This window comes from Perognathus longimembris, chromosome 2 (genome assembly GCF_023159225.1).
Source record: "Perognathus longimembris pacificus isolate PPM17 chromosome 2, ASM2315922v1, whole genome shotgun sequence".
NCBI lineage: Eukaryota > Metazoa > Chordata > Mammalia > Rodentia > Heteromyidae > Perognathus > Perognathus longimembris.
The window spans coordinates 53,786,671-53,803,838 of NC_063162.1; the positions used below are offsets into that span (position 1 = coordinate 53,786,671).

The 17,168-nt window shown below is 43.3% G+C and overlaps 1 protein-coding gene across 2 annotated transcripts in view; it reads left to right on the forward strand.

Moving 5' to 3' along the window:
• Sh2d4b (SH2 domain containing 4B) overlaps window positions 1-15,247 on the forward strand; it is a 56,282-nt gene extending 41,035 nt beyond the window's left edge. For both annotated transcript variants that reach the window (XM_048335895.1, XM_048335905.1), the window contains exons 7-8: window positions 9,537-9,757; window positions 14,527-15,247. In XM_048335895.1, the coding sequence (XP_048191852.1) occupies window positions 9,537-9,757; window positions 14,527-14,619 (314 nt within the window). In that variant the 3' untranslated portion in view covers window positions 14,620-15,247. The remainder of the gene's footprint in view (window positions 1-9,536; window positions 9,758-14,526) is intronic.
• The last annotated feature ends 1,921 nt before the right edge of the window (window positions 15,248-17,168 follow it).

Below are 17,168 nucleotides of genomic sequence, written 5' to 3' on the forward strand. Positions count from 1 at the left end.
ATCCTCTGCCTGAACGCTGGCTCATTCAGAACCCATTTCTCTTCCTGAGCTTTATTTATAGAGAACACTTGCAATATGGTCCATGGTTTATTGGCTTGGCAGCGATCCTCTGGCTGTGGTGCTACTTGCCTTTAGGGCTTGGCACAGAATGAGACTGTGCAATAGAGGATGGGTTCAGCATTGGTGAATCATTCCTGTGTGACTCTCTCCAGGTGCTAGTAATGAGTCCTGAGTGGGGACTCACCTAGGTTTAAGGGGGAGGGGAAGCTGCACTTGGGAGAGGTGTTTTTTATTTTTATTTTTTTCTGATTCTGGGCCTTGTACTCTGGGCCTGGGTGCTATCCCTAAACTCCTTTTGACCAAGGTTAGCACTCTACCACCTGAATTACAGCACCACTTCTGGATTTTTCTGCCCAGGTTGGCTTTGAACCATGATCCTCTGACCTCAGCCTCCTGAGTAGCTAGAATTACAGGCATGAGTCAGGTGAGGTGTTATTGGGTTAATGCTTCCATCAAACAGAAAGTGGGGAGCAAGTGCTCCCCATCTGCTTAAGTAGTGCAGTCTGCAGGAAGCCCACCAACAAGGTTGGCTTTTCCCATGCAGAGTAACTGCTTCAAAGCAGGACAGGAACCATCTCACACGGGCTGTATTTAGAAAGGTACAGAGAGGTTGCAGGATGGAAGAGAGAGAGGAATAGAGTCATCATTCCTCAGTGTTTTTAGCTCTGTCTTGAGAAAAAGGAGATGTTAAAGAGATGATACCCAGGGCCACAGATGAGGGATTAAAGAGGAACAGGGCACCTCAGTAGAAGATGAAGCTTTGGGAGGCTGCAGTTGATGGTTCTTGCTGGCTAGAGAACTCCCCAGATTGGGCCGTGAATGGCTGCTTGTGATGCAATAGGCAGGGTGAAGCAGGCAGCTGTCAGTGTTGTTTGGGACTGTTGAGCTAACTGGACCAGGACACTAGGAGCAGGCTTCCTGTGTTATGGAGTTAAAAAGCATTAACTAGGTGATTATTAATAGCAAGCTCTGTTGTGTGCTAGATAGCATGCTAAGTGACAGGACATAAAATAGCAGACAGAACTGACCACTTCTCTACCCTTACACAATTTAGGCTTATTGGGAAGCAATAGGAAAACACCCCATACAGGCCAATATAAACGAAAAGAGAAGTTTTCAGCTCATATAATTGAAAAGAAACAAAGGTTTCTTTGCCTGATCAAAGGAACTTGGAGCTTTTCAGCCATAGGATCCTTTTGTTTTCTATCTTTGAGTTTTGTTACCTGCTATGTTGTTTTCATTCTCAAGCAATCACCACACTTCAGTGTGTGCTTGCATTCTCCAAAATTCAAATCCAGCTAGCAGGGAGGGCATGCTTTCTCCCAGCAGCCCCAAGATTAGTCCTAATCCTTGCATTGGTGGGTCCATTTTGGTCACATACTCACTCCTGAACCAGTCTTGGTGGCCAGGAGGTGGTGTTCTCTCAAGGGGAATTTCCCCCTCCCCAATAGGGCCTTTTGTGGTGAGTCTGAATGTCACAGTTTCTATGCTAGCAAGTGGCCAGTGTAGTAACATTAAGTAATCAGAGAAATTTTCATATTCAGTGGAGGTAAGTTCTACCCAGGATACTTTTGTAGCTAGCTTTAGAAATCATGTTGCCAGGTGATGCCACTCTCTGTCATGAGGATTTGGGTCTGAACTGTCCCCAAATGTCTATGTGGTAAAGGCTCAGTCCTCAAGGTTGGGCTGTTGGGAGGTATCAGAAACTTTAAGAAGTGGAGCCTAGCTTGTAATCTTAGCTACTTAGAAGGCTGAGATATGAGGATCTTGGGTTTGAAGCCAGCCTGGGCAAGAAAGTCTGTGAGACTCTTATCTCCAATTAATCACCAAAAAGCTGGAAGTAGAACTGGGGCTCAAGTTTTAGAGTGCCAGCCTTGAGCAAAAGAAGCTAAGGGACAGTGCCCTGGTCCTCAGTTCAAGTCCCAAGACTGGCACACACTCAAAAAAGAGGTAGCATCTAGTGGGAGGTCTTTAGGTCATTGGCGGCATGCCTGTGAGAGGGATGGTGACCCCATGGGACCGTCATGTCTTTTACTTCCTGGTCATGAGTCGAGCATTGCTTTACCATGTATTCTTTGCCATTGCCAGCCAGCACCTCTACCCATGACCTAACAGCGATGGGTCTGCCAGGTCACAGTCTGGATCTTCTAGAATCATGAGCCCAAATCAATCTTTGTTCCTTATAAGTTGATTGTCTTGGGTATTTGTTAAGACGACAGGTGGCTGACTGGCCCAATTTTGGAGCCAACAGTTGTGGGCTTGTGTGTGGTTGGTCTTGCGTATAAATATACCTGGAACCAGAAAGGTTGTCCATTGAAACCTTTGTCTCAGCAGTTTAACCATGATGAAATTTCATTGGAGTGATAAAAGATGAAGGCATTTGAACTCATTTATCAAATCTCCATGGCTTTAGGTGGCTTTGAGAAGCTGTGGTGAATGAAGAGCTTAATAACTCCAACCTCTTTAATGACATCGCCTGGGAAGTGTGGCAATAACAAAGAAAGTGAAGTCACAAAAAATGAATGAGAAATAGCTAAGCCGTAATGGAGGAATTGTCAGCTGATGAGGCGAAGCTGCAGTGAAAGCTTTAAGAAATACACATATCAGATAAATTGAGATACATAAAAAAAGGGAAGCGAGGTGGTTGGCCTGCTTGCGTTTCTTTTCATTTTTTTTCTTCTGAAGATAAAGCGCTAGCAGTGAAATCAAAAGAGCTCATTTGGTGGCTCAGGTTCAATGCTAAACTAATGATTTCAAGGTCTGGAATGGAGGTTGGGGGGACTGGGGATGGAATACTGGTTATCTCTGGGGAGGTGCTAGAATGTGATTTATGAGTCCATTAGAACACAGCGACTTTTGAAAGCATGAAGTGCCTTTTCTATTCTGGGGCTGCCATCCATTAGAGCCAAAGGAATAAATATTTTGTTAGTGAAGCTGTTGGTGTTTGAGATGGGATCCAGCAAGATGGTTAAAGAAGGCATCAGAAAACAGTTTAATGTAAGAATTGGGCTGCTGGTCCCTCGTGAGGGGCTGCTGTGATGTGATAGTAGTGAGAGGGTGGGAGGCGACCAGGGCTTTCTAGGCCACTGCAAATCCTTTCCTCTACACCCCAACTCTTCCAATATCCAGAAGCAACACATAAAGGATGAACAAGGAGGCTTTTCTCTGAAGGGCCCATCTCTTCTTGATTTCTGCCTTGTCCTATTCTGTGGATACCCAACATGGGGTGCTGCAGCATTGGGCATTCTTGAAGGCCTTGTCCCAGTGGAGTCCTGCACACCTTAAGGCAGGCTTTCCTTAGTCCCCATCAAGGGCTCAGGGATGTACAGTTGGCTTTTGTCTTGGTGTCCTATTACAGCTGCATTCAGTTGCCATTGGCCTTTGAAGTTGAGGACCAAGACCAAAGCCAGCTGAATTTGTGTCCTACCCAGAAGTCCTCAGCACCAAGTGCCATCATCCAGGATCCCCTGGGAGTTTTTCACTTAATATGGCCAAAGAGCTTGGGTGTATCACCATCAAAGAGAGGTGGACTTGTTTAAGAGTAGGTCATAAATGGCAGGACACTCGGACTTGTTTAGCTTTGGTGTCAACTTATAGCAGAATGACAAATACAGTCGTGCCTGTGGCTTTCACATCCGCCAATTTCTCAGTGAACTGAGGATGGATAATGTAGTTAACCCTACAGTTACTGAATCTGCAATGAACATCATTGTGTCACATAGTTAAATACACACATACACACACATTGTGTTAGGTTTTATAAGCAAGCCAAAGATGACTCAAAGTATTGCCTATGGGATGATGTTCATGACGAAGACTACATCATTTATATAAGGGACTAGATCATCTTTGGAGTTTGGTGTTTGTAGGAGATCCTGGGATGTGGTGTAGAGGAGTTACTGTAAAATCTGTCAGCAGAAATTGTGCCTAGAATGGAGGGCAGAGGGTCTTTCTAGTTTGGGGAGATTTGTGAACAAGGGTAGAGGATTAAGGGAAATCATCCCTCTGCACTTACAGAAGGCTGTTTCCAGAATCTCCCATGGTGCAAACCCAGTGCCTTCTGCTTGTGGATTTTATACTCACTTTTCATCCTCCACCCTATACCCACTGGGTAGAGCATCTGACCAAATTAGACCTTCTGGGTATTACTTGTTTGGTTGCCTGGCCTTGGCTCATCCTATAGCAGGTGACTGAGGGGTTTCCACAGGCTTTCTGCCTGAACTCTCTGGTTTCTGCTGGTAGCACAGGAGGCCTGGGGAGAGATCTGGTTAGGCCCATCCATACCATGTTCCATGTTCCTCCAGCATCTCCTGCATGGAAGGTGCTGGGTCTGGGCTGTACCTGTGGGTAACAGATTGTACACTCTTATAAGAATAATGTATTAACTGAAATACGGTAGGTGCAAGGGAAGACTCCATGACTGTAAGTCCTTAGAAATGCAAAGTCAAAGTTCAACAAAATAAATACCAGGAAGTGGGTACTTAGAAGGAATGGGGTCAAGGGGAAGGGGCTAGATGAATGAAGAGAGGAAGAGGGGGAGAATGTAGCAAAGAATCCAATGTATATCCTACAAAATAAAGAAAGTAAGGGTGTACTGGGGAGTGATGGATGAGAATATTGAAAAGCATGACATTGGTCAAGGTTATCATATTCATAAACTGCTTTGTCAAATGGCAATTCCTTTGTACAACTACTTAAAGATTAAAAAGTAAAAATAATATAGGCTTTGCTAGGTACCAGTGGCTCATGCCTGTAATCCTAGCTACCCTAGAGATTGAGATCTGAGGACTGTGATTCGAAGCCAGCCTGGGCAGGAGAGTTTGTGAGACTCCAATTAACCATTAAAAAGCCTATGGTAGAGCTGTGGCTCAAATGGTATAGTGCTAGCCTTGAGCACAAAAGCTGAGAGACAATGCCCACCCAGGCCTGTAGTTCAAGTCCCAGGAGACACAAAAAAAGATCACAGGCCTTGTGCATATGAGTGAGTTAAAAGTATGCTCATCCCTCCTGGTTTGGCCACTTAATCAATCCCTCTCCAATCCTCCCTCCTCTCTTTCTATCTCTCTGACTCTTTCTTTCTCTCTGACTCTTTCTCTCTCTCGAGCTGGCCTTACAGCTTCATTTGACTCAATCTCTCTAAGCTTTGTTTCCCACTCTGTAAAACGGTGGGGATAAAGATACTGACATGAAGAAATTATTACAAGGACCAACTGGAGTATTGCTTATAAATCTTGTAGCACAGTGGTGGGCATATACCTATGTCTCAGGGATGCTAGCTATGGGATAATAATCTCTCTCAGTGCTATTTATTTAGGGTCTCTGTTCTAGACACTTCTTGTAGACATGGAGATATTGTGGGGAGTAGGTCAGGGGAGAAACAGATGTGACTATTGTGGTCATAGATCTTGTGACTGGAAAAACATGATGATTTTAATAAATACTATCATGGAAGGTATGGTGTTTTTTAAAAAAAATATTTCTGATACTAGGCCTGAACTCAAGGCCTGGGCACTGTCCCTTAGCTTTTCCATTCAAAGCTGGAATTCTACCACTTGAGCCATACTTCCACTTCTGGCTTTTTGGTGGTTAATTATGGATAGGATTCTCATAACGGACTTTTCTGCCCAGACTGGCTTCAAACCACTCTCGGCTTTGGGAGTAGCTGGGATTACAGGTGTGAGCCATAGGTACCTGGTGGAAGCCATGGTTTTGCATTAATAGCAGTATATACAGTGTTATTATAACTTAGCATATCTTCTTGTTCAGTTATTGTCATACTTCAGAGGCTTCTAGTTTGTGTCTATGCAGTAGTTTCTTTCAGGGTGATTGTGACTTCAAGGAAGATTTGATAATATCTAGAGATGGTTTTGGCTGTTGTAATGGAGCAGTGATTTTGGTATTTGGTAGGAAATGGCCAGATATGTGGGCAGGCACCCTACAATGCCAGGTAACTAGGCTTACATGTCAGTCTGCAACAAAAAACTTTCCAGTTTAATATGCCAGCATTGCCCAGGTAGTCACCCCTAGTCCATATCTATATCTTTATTTCTATCTCCAAACTCTGGAATTGTTGCTGGAAGGTTGTGCAACAGATAGGATGTCTAATTTGCTTGCTTTGATAAGTGATCTCATCTTACTTTGGACCACTATTTCATGTTAGTGATTGTAAAAACACTCAAAGATAATCAATCTTGCATCAAAATATCCCTTGGCACCATACAAATGTATATAGTACTGGCAGTATGGGGGACTAGACTCAGGACCGTGTGCTTGCTAGGCAGTCACTCTATCACTTGGACCATACCCCTAGCCTGCTTTCACTTTGGTTATTATTATTTTTTGTGTGTCAGTCCTTGGGCTTAGACTCAGGGCCTAGGCTCTTGAGCTTTTTTGCTCAGGATAGTGCTCTACCACCTGAGCCACAGTTCCACTTCCAGCTGTTTTGATGACTAATTGAAGGTCAGAGTCTTACAGACTTACCTGCACAGGCTGCTTTCAACTGCTACCCTCAGATTTTAGCCTCCTGAGTAGCTAAGATTATAGGCATGAGCCATTGGTGCTTAGCACCTTGGCTATTTTTAAGGTTGGGTCTCACTTTATACTCGGGCCAGCCTATGCTATGGTCCTCCATCTTGTGCTTTCCTGTAGCTGGTATGACAGATGCACCAGGAGCCCCATGCATTAGTTGAGATGGAGTCTCATTAGCTTTTCTGTCTGGGGCTGGTTTAGAACCATGATACTCCAAATCTCTGTCTTCCAAGTAGCTAGGCTTGGGCCACTGCACCCAACCCAACATATATACTTTTTATATATTGGTTTAAAATAAAAAAATAACAAAAAGAAAAAAACAAGAAAATGATTGTCAATCTTCTATGTTAGAAAAGATCCTAGTCTTCTCTACTTTTGGGGTTTCTTTCAAGTTTCACTCTTCACTTTTTAGCAAGTATTTTATTGTTTTAATCTCACAGCTCTGTCCTTGCTTCCTGAAGAGCTGGGATTGCAGATGTGTGCGACCTGGTCTGATTGGATGTATACAGTGTATACACACTCATCCGTGAAGGGCATCAGGAAGCCCGAGGAGCAGGTGCAGCAGTGGGCCTGGAGGTTTCCGGCCAGCCTCACCTCTCCCCATGTGCCGTCTCTGTCTCCAGTGTATTCCCATCATTCCTTCTGCTTTATGGACTGCTTACCTATTAACTCCCAGACACTATATCCTTCAGCCATGTGAACTTTAAAACTGGATGGAAGTGGAATTGCAGCACATTTACTTTTCAGTTATTTGCTTTTTCATACTTCATTGGAAATTTATTTTTTCTCATCCCATTTTTTAACCTTTGTTATTTAGAGATCATACACTCTCTACTTCTACCTTTAATGGTTAATTTAAGTGATTTAATATGCACAATCACGAAATATAAATATATGAACATATAGATATAGCTCTATATATACATAGATATGCCTATGTATATACATAGAATGTATGCATATTATACATAAAATATACATTTATTTAGAAATAGGAGTTTAATGGGCTTTCTTGCTTGGGGCTGCCTTTGGACTGCAATCCTCAGATCTCAGCCTCCCAAGTAACTAGGATACAAATATGAACCACCAGTGCCTGGCTCTGTGAGACTCTTACTCCAATTAACTAGCCGAAGCCAGAAGTGGAGATGTGGCTCAAGATGTGCTCACCTTGAGCAGAAAAAGCTAGCTGAGAGCATGAGGCCCTGTGTTCAAAACCCAGTACTGACACATACACACACCAAAAAGTAGAATAAGGTAAATGACTGAAACAATATCTTACTGAGTGTGAGAGAGAAAACAAGTGTGTGTGTGTGTGTGTCTGTGTGTGTGTGTGTGTGTGTAAGAGAGTTGCTGCAATTCACCACACAGGATTCAACATTTTCACAAATACCCTCAGTGAATTCTTTGTCTGGTATAAAAGCCATTGTGGACCTTGGAAGTAGATAGGTGATGATCAGCTAAATGTCAAAAGACCGTGAAATTAAGAATTGGGGTAGAAGATCCCATAACTAAGCAGAGGGCAGAATTGGGGGAGCACATCCACCTCTTCTGGTTCCCCTTTTCCTCTCACCATCTCTCCACCATGCAGCTTGGCTCGACAGACACCCAGCATCCTGAAGACAGTGGTTCCCTGCCAGAAAGCATTTCCAGGGGTGGCTGCCAATGCAAAAAAAACCCAAAACAAAAAAACACTTCAGGGCAGATCTGACTTCTTTTTTTTTTGGCCGGTCCTGGGCCTTGGACTAAGGGCCTGAGCACTGTCCCTGGCTTCTTCCCTCTCAAGGCTAGCACTCTGCCACTTGAGCCACAGCGCCGCTTCTGGCCGTTTTCTGTATATGTGGTGCCTGGGAATCGAACCCAGGGCCTCGTGTATCCGAGGCAGGCACTCTTGCCACTAGGCCATATCCCCAGCCCCAGATCTGACTTCTGTATGGTGAAGAACCTCATTGTCTAGGATGGCGGCAGAAGTTTCACGCCCAATGTGCACAAGTAGTTGGAGGAAGTATTTTGAATGCCTTAAGGTGAAATACTGCTTTTAGGTTCTCACCTAGACTACCAGTGAGGTAAGAGTGGGGTCTACCTTCAGTCACTCTAGTGTAATCCATTAAGGCAGGTTCTCAATCTCTCCTCAGCACAGCACCTGCTGACTCATATTTGCAAATAATAAATCCTATTATTCTGGTTAATTACTAATTCCTTGCTTATCCAATCAATCTAAATTATTGTGGATTAATTTGTAAGAAGGGTGCTTAACTCCCTTCCTTCCTTCCTTCCTTCCTTCCTTCCTTCCTTCCTTCCTTCCTTCCTTCCTTCCTTCCTTCTTTCCTTCCTTCCTTCCTTCCTCTCTTTCTCTCTTCCTTTCTCTTTCTTTCTTTCTTTCTTTCTTTCTTTCTTTCTTTCTTTCTCTCTCTTTCTTTCTCTCTCTCTTTCTTTCTTCCTTTTTTCTTTCTTTCTTTCCTTCTTTCTTTCTTTCTCTCTTTCTTTCTTCTGTTCCAGTAATGGGGCTTGAATTTGTGGCCCAGGACCCATTCTCTAGCTTTTTCATGCAAGGCTGGCACTCTACCACTTGAGAAAGTCACAGCTCCACTTCTAGCTTTTTGATGGTTATTTGAGAATAAGATTTTCCTGCCTGGGCTGGCTTTGAACCATGATCCCCAGATCTCAGCCTTATTGAATAGCTAGGATCAGAGGCGTGAGCCCCCAGTGCCTGGCTTCAACTCAAGTTCTTGTAGAGACTAGACTCGTGGCTGTTGCTGTGGGTCAAGGTGTCCCTTTAGTTGCAGGAGACAAATTCTAGCCAGTCCCTAAAGGCCTTGTCCTGCATTCTCACACCTCCAACAGCATGGTTGGCCCTGGGGGCACAGCTGCAGAGTAAGGGGCAGGGGTGAGCAGAGGATAAAGAGGAAGGAGGTACAGAACCTATTGACTTGTTTTCCTTCTAAACTCAGGAATTATTAGCCGAGAAGATGCTGAGGAGCTCCTGGAGAACATGGCGGAAGGAGCATTTCTGGTTCGTGTCAGTGAGAAAATCTGGGGGTACACCCTTTCCTACCGCCTGCAGAGGGGCTTCAAGCATTTCCTTGTGGATGCTTCTGGAGACTTCTACAGCTTCCTGGGAGTGGACCCCAATCGCCATGCCACCCTCACAGACCTCATTGATTTCCACAAGGTAGCCAGCCCTCTTCAGGGTGATTTTGGGCATGGCAGGGGCAGAAACTTGGGCTGAAGAGAGCTAAAGCAAGGTTGCAAGCACCCAGCATGGGTTGCCAATCTCACAGCTGTAGAGCATCGGGAGAGAAGAGACCCAGGGTTGTCCTGGCCAGGCTCGAGGGTCCACTGCACTCCTTTGTCTCAGGCTGTGAGTCACAGGGGCACCTGTCACCCCACCTCTAGGCTGCTTCTCATCTGAGGACCTGTGTGCTCCCTACTGTCACCAGCAAAGGACGGCAGGTTGATCCTTCTCCAAGTCCATAGCTCAATCTTGGAAACGTCACCTAAAAGACACCCTATGCCAGGTCATGGCAGCTTCTGAGAGGAAGCTTGGGTGCAGCAGGACACCCCAGAGAGAGCAGATGATCTAGCAGTGCAGTCATCAGGTCTCTTGTTTGAACTCCAGCTTTCCCACTTGTGACACATGATCTTGAGCAGGTCTGTGGAGTGGTAGGGTTAAAATCAGGCATGGGAGAATGAATTCAAATCATAAGACCAGGCAAATGGATTTATATAATATTTAATTGGCTGTTGTGGTTTTAAGTGAGACAGTTATGATCTCTCCAGCCTCCAACATCTATCTGAGCTTTACAGATGGAGAAAGGATCACAGAATTGCTTGGCTATCTCATTGGTCTCTTGCTATAACAGGGACTCTGATTTGTGTGATTTTGTCTCATTATGGAGATTTCCAGGGCTCAAGAAACAGCTCCTAACCTTCCTTGTGAGTAAAGCCCATAGAAAACCATCTACTCATCATGGTGTAGTGGTGCTTGTATTCTCAGTACTTGGGAAGTTAAGGGAAGTACTTGGGAAGTGAATCTAAGGCCAGCCTGATTACTGTAAAAAACTATTTCAAAAAAGAAATAAAGATAGATGGAAGGGAAGAATGAGAAAAGTGAGAAACAGAGAGACAGACAGGCAGATGCAGAGATAGAAGAGAGAGACAAAAAGAGACAGAGGAGCAAGGTAGAGGAAGCAAAGAAGGAGGAGGAAGGGGCAGGGGAGGAAGGAAAGCAGGGAGAGAAGAAGGAAGAAAAGGAAGAAGATTCTGGGTGCTGGTGGCTTATGCTTGTAATCTTGGCTACTCTGGAGGTTGAGATCAGTAGATTGAGATCTGAGGATTGCGGTTCAAAGGCGGCCCAGGCAGAAAAGTCCCTGTGAAACTTGTATCTCCAATTAACCACTCAAAACAAAAACAAAACAAGAAGTAGAGCTGTGGCTCAAAGTAGTAGAGTGCTAGCCTTGAGCAAAAGAGCTCAAGGACAGTGTCCAGATTCTGAGTTCAAGCCCCACAACCATCCAAAAAACAGAAACAACAACAAAGAGAGAGAGAGAAAGAGAGAGAGAGAAAGAGAGAGAGAGAGAGAGAGAGAGAGAGAGAGAGAGAGAGAGAAGGAAAATTCCCCACATTTACAGATGCCTGGTACCTAGCACTGCCCAGAAAACAGGAGCAACCAGGATTCACAGCTGTCTCCTTGTGTCGGGAGAAGCCTTGCAGCAGCCAGAGCAAGCAGCAGGGAAGGGGTGTGTAGATAGGGCCTGCGTCCCCCGAGTCAGATGCTGGGCCTGCTCCTCATTCCTTGCCCTCCTGTAATCTCAGAGCTCCGTTAGGGAGGGTATTGGCCCTAGCATATTAGCTGCTGCTCACAGTTCAGAAAAACCAATGCCAGTGAAGCTGAACCCCTTGGCTCTGGTATGGCAGCTGATACCAGCTAGGACCAGGAGTTAGGCTGCATCTGTCTGTCCACAGCGTGTGCATGCCACCAAGGCCACAAGGTTTGTTTGCCCTGTCTGTGGTAAGCTACTTTAGCAGTGATGAGCTTCTTGTTCTGGAAAGCATTTCAAACAAAGGGTAATGTCTCTCAGGGCAGGGCTCTGAAAGAAGGCCACCTTCAATGTCTGTGAAGGTTTTCATTCTCTTCCAAGTTTAAACTTTTGAGACTGACCATTGGATTTTTGGCACCACAAAGTGGTATCATGTATGCCCACAGCTGGCCTTTATAAATTCAACTTTTCATCACACAGTTGTTTCCTTGATTACATTTTTAAGACACATCAAATGCAATACCAAATGAAAACCTCATTCATTTTAAATCCCTGTTTCTCTCCTTCCTCTTGAGCTTGCTGGTAATTTCTGGGAACTAATATAAAAACTTATGGACATAAGGGAATACATGTTTTATAAAATCACTCTTCACAGAAATCAGATAACTCTTTATTTATAGCTCAGCAGCTTTCTGTATTAAAACACGATTAGTAAACCGTGTAATGAAGTGTATGAAATCCTAGTCTTTAGAATCAGGATACTGCTTTAAATCCTAACTTCATGACAAGGCATGATTTTAGGCCACTACTTAAAGTCTGAGAAGTGGCCCATAGTTTTCTTTTGAGTTCACTGTGTGATTTCAATGAGATAATATGGTTTTTTGTTTTTAGTCCAAGATTGGGACTGAAACTTGGTATCTGATGTTTTCACTCTTTGGTGCTCTACAACCTGAGCCACATCTTCAATCCCAGAGATACTATTTTGTAATGTATTGGGACAAAACACCTAATACTTGTAAGTTATTAGTAAGTGTTGGCTGTTATTAAAATGTGTCTATGATATCTTTTGGTGTCCATACAGTGCCAATCCTTCTAAATGCAGCCTGAGGTCCCAAGAAATGGTTATATATCACAGCTTGACTTCCTTTCCTCCCTCACACCCATTTCACAGCTTCCAGTTTCTCACGGCTGTAAACAGTGTTTCAGAGCCTTCTGCACTATGTATGTGTCTTGCTGTCTATGAACACACGAGTAGTAACTTTCTAGGATGGGTTGCTGGAACTGCATTTGTTGAGAAGAAAAGTAGGCACATCTTAATTAGCAAAGACCCACCATATTGCCCTCCTGATGCACAATGCCAGTTCATGTTTCTGCCAAAACCGTATCAGGCTTTCTCTCTACACTGCTGCCAGCACTGAGGATTACTTGTGATTTCATGATTTTTTTTTTCCCATCAGTGAGCAGACGCTGTCTCCCAATTGTTTAGCTTGCATTTCTCAGATTCCTGCTGAAGCGAAGGATCTTTTCATACACTCAGCGGTCACTGGGATTTCTTCTTCATCTGGGAGACATCTCTTCCTATCTACTGTCCATTTTTCGATTTGGATATCTTTCTTATTGATCCAACCATTCCTTCAGCTTCTCAGTGGCTCTTCAGTTATGTCTATGGTGGCATTTCAGTTCTTTTGCTGAAAAATTTCAGTAAAAATGTCATGCCCATTCTTGCTTCATGGATGACTTATCTTATTCTGTTGAGAAATTTTATGTACAGGTCTTTAAGGCTCCCCCTGATTGCTTTATAAACTTTGCATTTTCTTAGGAATCAATTCTATTGTTGACTTTGACATCTGTCTTTCCTAGTCTTAGTGATCCTTACATATTTATAAAATTTGCATTAATGAAGTGATCTTCCAGCTTTAATTTCTGGTTTACACTTGGGTCCCCAGTTTTCTACCCTCAATGTAAGCTCTTCATGCTATCAGGGTTGGAGTTGACTGAGAGTACCTCATTTTTGGTATCTGACCTTTTAGTGTGTCCTTCGCCTACCTGAAAAGAGGGTATCATAGGATATTTCCTCCCATTTACTGATCTACCTGAGGTTAACATACTGGATCCTCATCTTTAGTGTGACTCCAACTTCAGCTTTAATTCTACCTTCAGTCCCTAGACCAGCTATTCCTGTCTTGTTTTAAAACTGTTTCTCAACTTTCTTCCTTCACTGCTGGCCTCCCTCTTTTATTATTTTTGATTTAAAGAATTTTGCCAAGTGCCAGCAGCTTGCACCTATAATTTGAGTTACTCAGGAGGCTGAGATTTGAGGATCAAGGTTCAAAGCCAACCAGAGCAGGACAGTCCATGAGACTCTTACTCCAATTAACCTCCAAAAAGCCAGATGTGGAGCTGTGGCTTAAGTGGTAGAACACTAGCCTTGAACAAAAAACTGTCAGGGACAATACCTTCCCAGAACCTGAGTTCAAGCCTGAGGACTGGCATGAGATACACACACACACACACACACACACACACACACACACACACACGTATATATGTTCTGTATTTTAATGTGTCAGGATTGGCACTATATATAAAAAGTTTACATATTAATATATGTACATATGTGTATACACATCTATGTATACATAGATATACATCTATGTACATAGATACACATCTATGTATACATAGATGTATATACACATATATATCTACATATGCCTATATGCATATATGTATACATATGCACACATGTACGTATATGTACATATATATTTATGTACACATAGGGATATATACCTATGTATGTATATATACATATGCACATGCACACATGTATATGTATTATATATAATTTGTTCTGGGTGGCTTTGTTGCTCATAGCTCTACCACTTGAGACACACTTTTACTTCTAGCTATTTGTTGGTTAATTAGCGGTAAGAGTCCTGAAGATCCTGAACCACAATTCTCAAATCTCAGCCTCCTGAATAGCTAAGATTACAGGTTTGAGCCACCGGGGCCCAGCAATCTCTCTGATCTTCCAATATCTTAAGGGCTCCTTTGAGTAGGAATTGGGATAGAGAGCAGGCCCATGGCTTCTTATGTTGAAGCCATCTCTTTGAGGCAACTTTTTTTTTTAGCACTTTCATAATTACAAGTGAATTTTCCTTTTGTTTTTCTATTTTAGGAGGAAATCATCACCGTTTCAGGAGGCGAGTTGCTGCAGGAACCCTGTGGGCAGAGAGACAGCCCGCCAGACTACCATCTGTTGTTTGAATGAGTTTTTTCCTTTCCCTTATGAATTGGATTCCTTTGGGCATTCTGAAAAAAATTCAGCAAACTTTCCAACTTAAATGCTACAGCCTTCTGGAAGATCCAAGGGAACTCGTATATGAATCAATCTCAAGGAATATGCATAGATGGCATTTGTGTTACTGTGCCCACCACAAAGCTTGAAGAGAAATGGCCAAGAGCAAGTATAGTTCCTTCAGTTAGAGTTCAGCAAGGACTGCAGGAGACAAAGCCGATTTGTCATGGCTGCCCTCACCAGAACTCCTTGAATGCATGGATTAGGTTTTAATAACCAGAAAGGATTTCAGTGCCTAACTCTGAATTTAACATGCAGTTGATATTTAGTTAACGATTGTCGAATGAACGCATTTTAGAAAAATTTCCAGTGTTTGTCAGTAATGACTTTTAGTAAGTTATTTCCCCTTTCTCATTCTTTATAAAGTCATAAAAGTAGTAGAAAAAGGTTGTGAAGGATTTGCATGGAGTCCATAGATGCTGCATCTTTCATGCAGTTTATTGCCATTGTTGATAATACCACTGGAATTACCCATGGCTTTGGGGCCAAACTGGTGATTGACTCTGTGCTACTTTTCCTTATTCAACCTCTTCTGTCACCTTTCTCTGTCTTTGAATCTTACTATAACCCTGGTTTTGTATATACTTTTTTAAAAAATGTGTCAGTACTGGGACTTGAACCCAGGGCCTTAGATTTTTCAGTCAAGGCTGATACTTGACTCCTTGAGTCTTTTTTGTGGTTAATTGGAGATCAGGTTCTCATGGTCTTTCCTGCCTTAGCTGGCTTGGAACCATGATCCTCAGATCTCAGACTTCTGAGTAGCTAGGATTACTGGTGTGAGCAACTGGTGGCCCACTTCCATGTATTCTTATGGATCTGTCCCCAAATTGGGGTGGGTTATGAATTCAAGGGTGGTTTTTAGACAGTAGATGAGGCCTTCTCTCTAGGATACTTCCCATATTCATTCTACACTCTGACCTCATTGGTTTTTTTTTTTTTTTTTTCAATTTTCATTCTGTTGGTCCTTCAGCTAAGTAGATTTGATCAGAAGACTCTTTCAGTAACTCCTTAGTAACTCTCATGGATGGTGTCTATTTGTGTGAAATCATGTTCCACATTCATGGCCATACACATGGGGTCAGATTATAGGCTGTAAGATTATAGGCTCTGGAGTCAAGAAGCCCTAAGTTCAAATCTTCCTTTGTCCACATACTAACATTCTAAATGCTCACATCACTGTGATTGGTGAATGTAAAAGGACAAAAGGACTCTGAGTCCATCAGGGAACTCCTTTCTTTCATTGGCTAGCTGTAATAAACATCTTCTGTGTTCTACTTGACCTCTGCCCTCACCCATTCTCTGGAACTTGGACCACTTGTCTTCATAGCCACCATCCCTGAAGCTGATTTCACATGGGGTTTGCACTTCCTGCAATTCCTGTGTTGCACAGCTTCACATTAGCATGGAGCATGAGCCTGTAGTGCTTTCCCACATGTCATACCATATATGGACCTCTCACCCCCTCTTATTGTCCAGTCAACATTCAGAAGGGCTGGGAAGTTAATGCCCATAGTGGCTAACACTGGATCAATGGGATCCTGAGCCTGGTTGGCTCTGTCAACTCCTTCCTCATGGAACATCTGCTATAAGGTGCAGCTCTTACTGTGGCCCCATAGAAGTCAGCCCTGCAAGATGAAGTAATGATGTGAGGAAACCAGGCAGTGGGCAGATCAGTTTGACATGACATATTCTCTCTGTTCTATTAACTTCTCCCTGTCCTACTCCCTGGGATTATACCCTAACATCAGAAGTTCTGGCCACCAAGCTTCACCTGGGTCAGTACTCATCATGCACTTGTGTTTAATAATTACCAGTTTTGCAACTTGGCACTATAACTTTCCTTCAGTCTGCCTGCCTCACTGGGAAGGTGATACAGAGTGATAGAGGGAGTGCATTGGGAATGTGGAATTAATTTGAAGCTATAGCTGGGTTATATTCCAATTTCCTTATTCCTGCTGAGACTCAGAGGTACCAAGCTTCGATTTGGCTCTGCCCCATTTCGACTAGGAGAAGTTGTTGAAATCATTTAACCTCTCTAAATCTCCGCACAAGTGGGAAGATGAATTTTCAGTATGGCCACTGTTAGCTTTTGCTAGCTGGCAGGATCAATTAAACAACAAATAGAGAATCTCCATCCAAATGAAATGTCTTGTGAACCACAACTACAGACGCTGCAACCACGTCGTGCTGAGCAAGGGACATGTCAGGGGAAACGAAGTGATGATTTCCAGCGTGTTGAGTGAAACTTCCAGCAGCAGCTCTGAAAGCAGACCAAGATGGGTTGAGAACCTGAGTCCCCAGGCTGTTGTTCTTGTCAGCTCCTAATTAATATGTGAGAGACAACAGCTGTGTTTTCCATCCCTAGCACATTTATTTCATTTTATTTGGGGCCTGCACTTTCTGCATGTCTCATATATTTTAGGTTTTACCTGGCTTTAAAATAAATTCCTTATAAGTTGTCC